This window comes from Apis florea, unplaced genomic scaffold, assembly GCF_048593485.1.
Source record: "Apis florea isolate Af1SG1 unplaced genomic scaffold, ASM4859348v1 contig_3772_pilon, whole genome shotgun sequence".
NCBI lineage: Eukaryota > Metazoa > Arthropoda > Insecta > Hymenoptera > Apidae > Apis > Apis florea.
The window spans coordinates 4,404,172-4,415,483 of NW_028256845.1; the positions used below are offsets into that span (position 1 = coordinate 4,404,172).

The 11,312-nt window shown below is 40.3% G+C and overlaps 1 protein-coding gene across 11 annotated transcripts in view; it reads left to right on the forward strand.

Moving 5' to 3' along the window:
- Positions 1 to 11,026, forward strand: part of Sap47 (Synapse-associated protein 47kD) — a 59,106-nt gene extending 48,080 nt beyond the window's left edge. For 2 of the 11 annotated variants that reach the window (XM_012495618.3, XM_003691248.4), the window contains 5 exons: positions 318 to 455; positions 1,254 to 1,393; positions 1,966 to 2,105; positions 4,667 to 4,837; positions 9,879 to 11,026. In XM_012495618.3, the coding sequence (XP_012351072.2) occupies positions 318 to 455; positions 1,254 to 1,393; positions 1,966 to 2,105; positions 4,667 to 4,837; positions 9,879 to 10,057 (768 nt within the window). In that variant the 3' untranslated portion in view covers positions 10,058 to 11,026. Of the gene's footprint in view, positions 1 to 317; positions 456 to 1,253; positions 1,394 to 1,965; positions 2,106 to 4,666; positions 4,838 to 5,390; positions 5,536 to 6,023; positions 6,397 to 9,878 lie in introns of those variants that run through there. The other 9 variants (XM_086915237.1, XM_012495617.3, XM_086915240.1 and 6 more) reach the window with 6 other exon arrangements.
- The last annotated feature ends 286 nt before the right edge of the window (positions 11,027 to 11,312 follow it).

An 11,312-nucleotide genomic window follows, 5' to 3' on the forward strand; every position in this document is an offset into this window, starting at 1 on the left:
TCCTTCCACCAGATTCCACCAATACATCCAATCCAAGCATCTCGAGCTACCACCTCATTCAATTAACGATATTTTCTTAGCCTCTTAGACTTTGAGGGCTGTTTTCATCAATGCGATCTTATCCTCGATCTTATTATTATCATCGTCGAAAATCGGCTATAAGAACGGGATCTAATTAACCGAGAAGTGAACATGACTCTGTCCATCTCTCTCTATCCCATCGATGACACTGTTAATTGCACTCTCCGTCCCCCTGGTGAAACACATTACAGCCGCGACTACAGATGCTCTGTAACGGTGAATTAATGGTATTGCAGAGATTGGTCGCCGAGCTGAACAGGGAACAGGAGGCTTTCATCGCGAACAAGCACACCGAAAAGGGTGAGGCCGTGGCACCGTGGGTCGGCGCACCTAACGAGGACATACTCCGCGAGGAATGCTTATCTCTCTCCATGGTGAGTAATTCCTCCTTTTCCTATTCGTGGAACACGCGAAGAGGGGGGAAGAACGACGAGGATCGTCAGAGAGTGCTTCGCGCAATTGGATTCTCGCATTGGACGCACAATGGCCTTTTCATCGTCGCGCGTTTCCAGCGAATATCATCTCGCGTGTGTTCTCTAAAGTGTATCACCTCCCGAGATTTTATTTGCGCGGGGATCGTTGGATGTTATATGACTATGAGCTCGTAGCTTTGATGATTCAAATTCAGTTGTTGCAATTGAATAATTAGATAATTAGTTTAATTTATAAATACACGTTGAAGATTTCATATTCGATTTAGTTCTGATATATAGATAATAGAAGAGAATGGGAGAAATAATCGAAGTGAATAAAATTTTGATTCCATTGGAAATTATATAATTTTTCGGTTGTAATAGGTGGATCAATTTGATCAATTTTTAATTTCATCAAAATTAATCAATTTTGATCGAATCCAAGATATTTCTCTATCGCATATCTGATAACAAACGAGCACGATCACTGGCCACGGTGATATAAATTGTTCTTTGTTAATTACATCGAAGAGATCGTGTCCCGATTAGGAACGGTGGTTGAGAAGACCGCAATTGGATTTCTTCCGGCTAATAAAGTATTCCATTAACTCGGATCGATCCGTCTTTTAATTGCGGCTTCTTAGAACAAAGTCGGTGTTTCGTTGAGGATATATCTCGGCCGTGATTGAAATCCACGCAATTGCACAATTTCACCGCGTTTGGGACACGTGCAAAAGAATTTGGAAAAATTGATTTCAGGATCAACGCAATTTCTTAAAATCCCCGCCCAAGGAAGTCGATTTCCCATGGGACTTCGAGGCTGTACAACCGATGGCGCAAGCCACTCTCGCCTTGGATCCGAATTTGGAGAACATGAGGTTCCAACTGGTGCCGAAAGTGTAAGTGTAACTTCGATTGTCGTTCTACAATTCTCGGCTGTTTTCGAAAATTGCAATTAAAATTACTTTCGTTCGCAAACTTGGGGAAATTTTTAGCAATTGGATTTAAAGAAGAAAAATCTTCTCGTGTTCACGCTTAATTACAATCTCTCAAATATCTCCAATTTTATCCTAACTTCTTTCAAACTTGTCAAAAATCTTTACAAAAGATCTAGAATTCCTTTCAATTTTCAATTCCAAAGATAGCCGAACTTACGAATTTCCAGAATAATGGCAAGATTAATTTTCATTAAAATTAATATATTAAAAACGAGAAACTGTATATTAAATACACGAAATCTCTCTTCCAAACATCCCGTTCAATAGCCACGTTTATCACGCTATATAATTGCCAAATACACCTCAAGGCGCGAATCTCGAATCAATTATTTATCCACCATCTAAATTAAACGAATCCGCGGTGGGTGGCGTTAATTGGCAATTTCCAAAGCGGGGTACGATTACGGGGAATCCGCTACTGTTTCGACGCGGCTCGATCTATGGATATTAATCCGCGACACCGTGTTGCACAGAATATCAGAGGAGAATTTCTGGCGGAACTACTTCTACCGGGTGTCGGTACTCCGCCAGAGCCACGAGCTGAACACAATGGCCAACCAGGCGGAAAACAACCTAAACCAAACATCCGCAGGAACCGTGGATCAAGCTGAAGGTAATTCGAAACAAACTCTGGACAAACAATTTTTTATTACGCTTTTTATTATCCATATCCATCGTTTTTCTTTTTATTATTATTATTATTTTTTTTTAAATTATCGTCATCGCTATTATCATTCGTTCGATTGCCACGCGATAAAATGCGATACAGTTGTCGCGCAACTCTTTCCTCGTTCGACCTTTTTTCTCTTGAAAGTGTCCCTTTTCAAATTTGAAACGTCTTCGTTGTCGTTCTCCGAACGGAAGTTTCATCAAGTTTCATTAAACGAAACGCATCCAGTAGTTGTTCTTTTTTTTTTTTTTTCTTTAGCGTGTTCTTTCTCGTTTCTCTCCCCTTTTCTCGATGGATTTTTCGTTGTGACGGGAGTTTCGGGAGTGGATTGAAGGTAAGTCGAGTTCATCGATCCGCATCGCGATCCTGGAATGGAACGTTCGCATTTTCATCCCGATTTCGAGGGCAACGAAGATGTTTCAAAATGGAACACGAAACACGATGGTGTGCAACATCGATGGTTGTTGATAATTCGAGGTTGTTGGTAGATTCTTGATTAACCATGAGATGGATAGTCGGAGGGGTAAAGGGACGGGGATGTTAGACGTTACATTATTCAGAGGACGGAGTCGAGGCTCGATCCCATCCAGAGTTAAATGAAATCCATATTTCATATGGCCGGAGATAGATTTCTCGGATTAACCGGATCAAACTTTTATCGAGATCGCGTTTTTCGCGTTTTTCTTCTCGCCAACCATATTAATTTGAAAAAGAATTTATTCCATGTTTGAATAATTTCTACAATCGCGTCGTTACTGCCGTTGCATAATTCATGAACGAAAACGCTTTGAACGAGGCTTACGAGCAACCGAAATCGTAGGATTTTGTTCGCCGCGTAAAAATCACGCGTGAAAGATTAAAAAAAGAGAAAAAAGAAGAGGGAGGGAAATGGAGAAAAAACCGATACAAAGCATGGATGATATCGCAATATTCAATAGGCAGCCATCGTCGACGTCACTTTACTACGTACAAGGTCGAACGTGGAGGCAGCGTTGTGGATCGTGCACACACAAACTCCACCTTTTCCGGTTGTTGTTTTCCAGGCGTGTGCGCGTATGTGTGCACGTCTCTTACAGTTCGCATCGCAATTTCAAGCACGCTTGACTCTCGACGTCCTCCCTCGACGCGTTGCTCGAAAAATAAGAAACGATAATTCCCGATTTCCGCCGAGAAAATTTTTTCTTTTCACCGATTCGTCGTCGTCGTCGTCGCTGTGATACGTGAACGGATCGAGACGGATGGATGAAAGAAAAGAGAAGTCGTCCACGATCGAATCGAACGCGATCTCCGAGACGAGATAAAATCTTGCATGGCACAATTTATGCCTTATGCGTAGATTCATCCGTGCTGATGGAAAAACTGTTTAATCCACGAATTTTCGTTTTTTTATACAAAGATACAGTTGATGAGAAAAGAAGAAGGCGATTCACGAAAGGCGATTTATTATTTTACTTATAATTTTACTTAATTTTTGGTTTAAGAAGAAGATGGAATAATCGTATGCATCAACGATCAAGCATTAGAAATATTCTAATGGAGACCAGTTTTCGGGACCAACTGTTCGCGCATTGATGGATCGGAATAAATTATCGTAGGATGAAAAATTCATCAGTTTATCGCGTCAAAATTATAAACGATGCGTTGATTCACGGTGGACAATGTTGCGAATTACGTTTCGTGATATTCGTAAAATCGATCCCGTCGGCACGTTGGCGGAGAAAATTTTCGGAAAAATGCGAATCCGTTGGTCGGCCTCGAAATCGATAAGATAGGGAGCAAACAATGAGAGTTTCATCCGGGAGATGAACGGATGGGATAAAACGAGATGATACGGGAGAGCAGGTTGTGGGAGAGGAGGTGAATGATCGGTGAAATTCTCTGCCCGATCCTGAGAATGATCGGCCGTGAATGAGAATTCGAAGCTATCTTCCAGACCCTGTTCATTCCTTCCTTCTCCCTTTCGTGAAATGAGAATTCGATTCCGGCCAACGCTCGCCGCGGTTTCAACGAGAGTTCCGTTTGTTCGTGAACCGTTCGGACGAGAAGGATGTTAACGCCCTGGCGTCTGGTTAAGTCGTGCTTGAAATTCGATGATCTCGAAGTTTGGAAGTTTTCCTTGGAGATTCGATTTTGATACTTGTGCACATATATATATATCTATCTCTGTTTTATGAAGCTTCTTAATTTCTTCTTAATTTTCTTACTTACTTTTTCTTTCTTCCTTCTTTTTTTTTCTTTTTTAAACGAAACGTTTTAGAATTAGAATTAGAATTAGAGAAGACGAAGAAAAGTAGCGGCTTTGTATTGTACATTCGAATCGATGAGTCACGTCGCATAAATCGCACGAATTTAGAGAATTCGAGAAAGAAAGAAAGAAAGAGAAAAGGGGGAAAAAGCTGTAAATATATATTAAAATTAGAGCGGTAGAAGCTTAGAAAGGCTTTTTAGCGTTAGGCCGGTACCCGTCCCCTCTAGTTTAGCCGTGAGTGTTGTCTTGCGAACAGTTCAAGTGACCACTGGCCAGGAAAGCAGCGGAACCGTGATGACCGGAAGTAACAGCGCGTTGGCCGATTCGCCGGGCCACGAATTCGTGTCCGATAGCATGAGGGTCTCGGACACGGACCTCGAAGAGGTCCGGGAAGGCATGAAAAAGCTGGGGATGCAGCCGCCTAAAGGTTAGTTGATCGTTGGTCGTCGTTAACTTGCCGCAAATTTGTACGGAACACGATGAAACACCACCACCACCTTGATAATACTCGTCGCGGATCCATCGATCGGATGATTTGTTCGATATAAGATATAAAAGTAGCAGGCACATAAAAAAAAAAAAGAAGAGAAGATACGAATCGTGCGCTTCCATTAGATTCGCGCATCGATATATATTCCTGAAAACAATAATCCTGTGCGGACACGATTCGAAATTGTTCAACACGCGCACATACACATATACATACACACATATATCTCTGTCGATTAGTTTAGCGAAAGAAAGTAAAGTAAGCGCGTGTTGTTCCGTTACGACCACCAACGAAATTTCCGAACAATGGATACGTATTTATATATATATATATTTAATATACGTTCGAAGAGGAACGAGTTCTCCTTTTGTTTCCCTCGTTCCCACGGCCTCGATGAATATTTATTATCGGACGGGTGAAAGTGTGAAAAATTCGCACCGTGATTATTATACGAACGAATGTAATTAATTAATAATATCGAATTCGTTAGGTTGAAATGTATAAAAGTGCGAAGACGAAAGAAATATACTAAATCGATTTGTGAAAGAGGGGAGGAAAAAGAGAAGTAAAGTTCCTCTTGGATCGAGCGATCTATGACCAATGACACAAAGGTGTGTCCAAGAAACACATCCCTCGTGAGTATACTCGTTAAATGAACGTCAAAATTAAAAAATCGATCTGTCGATGTTTCCACCTTTCTTTTCACCAGCGTTCACGCTAACCACGTTTTGTCACGTTTTGTAGTTTGTGTGTGTAGTTTTCGTTTCGCTCTATCTTTTTCTTTTTTTTTTTTCAAGTCTCTATTTATTCTCCATTTTTTCTCTTTTTCGTGCGACGTAGAACGTTTTCCAACATTTTTACCTTATATAAATGTGCTTATCATTCTTATATATATATATATATATTCGTTAGGTATAGTAGGAATTGCTCGTATACGATGTACAACCTTCCACGTCTATTTTATTTATATTCATATATATATATATAATATATTCCTCGAGAGAAAGAATATCTCCCATTTCTCGTTTCAATGTTTGTGAAAAAACCTTGCTCGCCTCTCGTCTGACTTTTATGATGCCTGATGTGACTAAACGACCGCTTTTCCATTCTATTCTGTCAACAGCCTAAGAAGAGGAGAATCCCCCCGATATAAAAGCATTATCCAAAGCACACCCCTCAGAAATAAATACGACAAGCTTCTTTCCCCGTCTCGAAGGCCGACGTTGAGCTTTTCGGTTCTCGTCCACAATTTCCTCCTACCCTCCTTCTCTCTCTTTTTTTTTTTTTTTTTTTTACTTTTCTATTCTTTTTCTTCTTCCTCTTCTTCTTGTTCGTTCCTCGCGTGGTTAAAACATCCCCGTAAATTAATCATAACTTGAGCGTGTATGCGAGGATGTTCTCACGGGACGAACGTTCCTCCTTTGTTTTTTTGCTCCCGTTGTATTTTGCTTTCTCGTGACGTAATCCTTTAAATTAAATGTCTCTTGATTTTTTTTTTATTCATTTTATTTTAATTTCCCCCCCCCCCCCCATTATCGCCTCCCAAATCTGCCCGATAGAAAAGATCGACAAGATCCCGTGCCACGCGTGTAAACAATCGATCGACGATGTTAAGGGGTAGTTTTTCGTTATCGTTGCTATCGTTATCCGCCGATATCGTTTGCCGTCGATTGTGCCGTCGTCACCGTGGTTCGCCATTATTCACCGCCTCGATTCACGCGGGACATTGTGATGTGGTGGGATATCACACCCCCCGTTTTATCTTTTTTTTTTTTCTTTTCTTCCCTCCCCCGGAGACAATAGATTTGCGCTCGAAGAAAAAGAAAAGAGAGAGGGAGAGGTGGGGAATAGACGAAGAAAATAATTAGCGTCTTTCTTTTTTTTTTTTTTTTTTTTTCTTAGAAAGAAAGAGAAACACGTCGGATTTTGAAACGTGAAAAAGAAACAACGCGTAAAAATCGATGATAGCGAGTAGTGACACGCGATTAATGACATGTGTGCTGAGGGGAGAGCACGAGAGAGAAAGAGAGAGAGAATGAATGAACGAATGAATGTTAGCAAGAGAAAGTGAGAGGGAGAGAAAGAAATAGTAAGAATGTAATAGATGCGCGAGGGAGTGAGAGGGCGCCTATTTCGAGAAAAAAACTTGGTGTAGAGGGTGAAGTAAAAAAGAGGAAAAAAAAAAAATCTTTGGTAAAAAACGAAAAGAAGAACACAAAAAAAGGAGAAAAAAAAAAATATATATATAGAAGAAGAAAAATCTTGTAAAATCACACGAGGAAAGATATAAAAAAAAAAAACTCGATTAAATGTCTGTATGTCTGTCCGTTTGTCTGTCGTCCGTCTGTCTTCGTTCTTAATTAATATAAATATTGTCTCTTGTCGATTCTTTCCGTGTTGTAAAACGTTAAGGAAATATTAAAAACACATAACACAAAGAGAAGAGAGGAAGAAAAAAAATAAAGAAAGGGAGATGTAAAAATGAAGTGGAAAGAAGAGAAAAGAGGTAGGAAATAAATAAAACGCAAATAGAGGGGAAGGACGACGCGAAACTGTGACTCTGACTCTTGGGGGAAAATATTCTTCGCATGATCGGAAGTGATATTTCCGAACTGAAAGAATAAATAGTCGGACAAAGGAGGCTTACTAATGCTAATCGAAATAATCAGTATCTTCTTAAAAAAAAGAAAAAGAAAAGAAAGAAAGAAAGAAAGAAAGAAAAAAGAATTAAAAAAGGAGAAAGAAGGCAAAGAAAAGAATTTACTAAATATTACCGTAAAAAAAAAAAACAAAAAAAAACAAAAAAAACAAAAAAAAAAAAAGAAATTAAAACGAAATAATAAGAGAAAGAGTAAGATATAAAATTCGTTGAATGACAATACATGTTTTAAAAGAAAATAATTAAAAAAAAAAATAATAATAATAATAATAATAATAAAGAAACTAAATAAAATAAATAAAACGGGAATCGAGGTGTAACTTTCGTCTCGTCTCTCGTGGGTGTAGTCCTCATAGTGATTTTCCTTCCAATTCAATTATAAACATAAATTATAAACAAAAGAGAGTTACACGCAACAGATTCATGGTAAAAAAAAGAAAAAGAAAAAAAAAACGAGCGACCGGGGGCGATCCGTTTACACGCCCGTCCACTGGAACAAACTTCAAAAATCGTTGTACGTTGTAGAATAAGAAAAAAGAGAAACAATTTTATAAGAGATAAAAATTGAACGAAGGAAGGGAGAGGAGGACGGGGGAGGGGAGGGGGAGAAATTTTTTCTTTAATCGAGAAAAAAAGAAAGGAAGAAGAGACGACGAGAGTTGGGGAGGAGAAAAATCGTTGCGGTGGTGGTAACGATTACGGAGAGACGAAGTAAATAAATTAATTTATACTTTCTTTGTATTGTCTTGTCTCTGGGCGGACGCTTAAGCGGTGTAAACGAGCACGCGAAAAAATCCGCACGTGCACCGGTGCACCTGATTTCGAAGTGAATAAAATGGGGGGAAAGGGGGTGGATAAAGAAAAACACGAAAGAAATAAAAAAACGTACGACAAAGAAACAAATCGACAAAGTAAAGAAAAGTAAAAATGTAATAGAAAAACGACTGGCTGGTAACGCGCGAAGCCTCGATACAAAACCAAAACGGTCGCGAGGAGGCTATCGACTAGACTTGACGTGTAAAGACGAATCGATACACGTACACATACACGTACACGCATAGAGTTCGTAGAGGGAGAGAGAGAGAGAGAGACAGAGTATATATGCGAGAAAGAGAGGACGAGTATCGGACGAGTCGGTGAAAAATTCGGTTGGCACGATTTTTCTCATTTCGACGAGTGAATATAATTTAATATACATTTTATAATTACATTACAAAAAATAATAATAATAATAGTAATAATAACAATTAGACGATACGAGCTTCGGAACGAATTTAAATGACGTGGAAACGACGATAATAATTTAATACACGGTGCAGTCTGTAAGGTGGAACTTTTGGACAGGCGAGGGATTGAGTTCGCGGGAAAATTATTTTAGGGAAATTTCCCAAGTCAAATTCAGACGACTCGAGGCCGTAATTAGCTTAATCGCATCAAGGATGGAAGGAGAGAGTTTATTCGCGGCTCGATCGATCGGGTCGGACGCGTTTCTCTCGCGTTTCGCGCAGAACGAAACTTCCGCTCCCGACCAACGCCGCCCCAATAGACGATCGCGATTATTCGCGCGCGCGCGAGAAACGATTTTCACGATCGAGGAGTTGAGAAAGTTGGAATCGGTTCGCGACGAGATCTCGATTTGTTATGTAAACGTGGAAAATAGGATATTCGCGGATCCATCAAATGGATTCGAGGGGAATATTAATTCAGCCGCCGGCGGATGAAGGAGGGAAAAGCGTGGCGAGGCACGCCGGAAAACCCATCGTCTCTCCGGTTCTTCCGTTTTCACCCGCCCCCCCCCCCCCTCTTTTCTCGGTTCTCTCCAACCTCGCGTGTGGTTTGAGTTTTTGCCCCTCTCGCCCTTCTCCCGCCCGTAACCTCTTACGATCCTCACCTCTCCCGACTAACACTAACACATACACACGATTTAATTCTGGCACACGGAGACACATACACACGGACACGAGGCTCTCTCGTCGCGAGATCGATGTGAAGAAACAGGCGGCGAACGCTACGTACGTGTTGGAAACAGCTCCGCTGTACGCGTGTGGAAAATCTCGATTCGTGATCGAGAATCTCTGTACACGTAAAAATATACACATAATTTATACACGTTTAATTTCGAGTAAATCGAGTACGATATAGACACGTCAGAATGCTCGGACATCACATATAGAACCGAAAAAACGGCACACGAATATATATATACACGCATACACACACGCACACACATACACACGAGACATACACATTGACACGCGCCGAACAAGAGGCCGCGTGGCCCGCTTGAAACTAGCTACAACGCTGCTTGTGAATCTCCAGCAGAGGAAGATTGGGAACGCGAATTGGAAGCGGAGCTGAAGGATTACGAGGTAGTAACAGGTAACGAAGAGAGGAGCAGCGTCGAAGCACCGGTGAGAAGCAGCGGCGCGTTGGACAAAGATTGGGAGAAGCAGATCGACGAGCTGCTTGCCAACGAGGACGACGAGGACCTCAAGTGAATTGGGATATCCTCTTTGTGAATCGGATAGAGAGGACGATATTTGTCGCGTTTTGGATCATCCTGCGTTTAAAAGGGGAGACTAGTGTGAGAGATGGCCGGCTGGGCTTGTCGTCTGTCTTTCCTCCATCGACTTTCCTCCGCTTGTTTGTAGAGGAATAGAGGGGATGAAAGATTCTCGAAACAGAAGGATCTCGTCTTTCTACTTCCCCTTCCCTTTCGTTCTATCCCTCTTTCGCGCGGTCGTTGAGACGTAGGGGCGCCATAGGGATGGAGAAAAGTTTTCTTTTTCGAAGGAAAGATCGAGACTGTTTGGATGATATAAAGATGTAATTAGAGTGTAGAGAGAAAAAAAAAAAAAGAAAGAAAAAAAAAGGTAAGACAGAAAGGAGAAAACGCGAGAAAGAATGAGATTACGTTTCGATACTTCTTCTTCTTCTTTTTTTTTTTTTTTTTGTATTGTTAAAACGATTGTAATTAAGGAGTAGAGAGATAGAAGAAAGGAAAGGGGTGTTTGAAGAAGAAGACGAAAAGAGCTGTTCCTCGTTTCCTCTTCTATGGGGTACTTTCCTCAACAACGCGTACGTTTGCGATCCTCGAACACGATGAAGATGGGACAAGATTTATAGGGAGAATAAAGGGGAAAAAAAGAGGAACATGGGAAGAAGGTTTGCGTTTATGATTATAAGAATATTATTTTATCGATCGATCTCGCCTCTTTCTTAATCAACTTTTATCGATATTTTTCATTCATCGATGATCCTGTGAACGGTGGACGGGTGTGCACATGAGATGATACATGCTTTTAACGCCACACTTATGTCAATTGCTAGACTCGTTTATAAGGGCGAATATGTAATATTTAAAGAGAATAAAAGAGAAAGAAATTTTGAAGTTTTCCCCTTTGTAATATCGATCGTTGTATTTAATGAACAAAAAAAAAAAAAAAGAATAAATAATTAAATAAAAATGTGCTACTTCTAACATTGAGCGTGTTATGTAATATTAAACACAAAATGCACTGTGCTACGGAATAAATAAATAAATATATATATATATACACACGTATAAAAAAAATGAATAGATAATAAATGAATGGGAAAAAGAAAATCGAATGCTTCTTCATCGAGTTCGAAGGATCGAGGACTATCCGAAGTGACACATTACACTGCCGTGTGCCGAAGGACACCGTCTCGAACGATTATTGTCGATTATTGGCTATATTTTTTCCCCCCCTAAGAGAAAAGGAAAAAAAC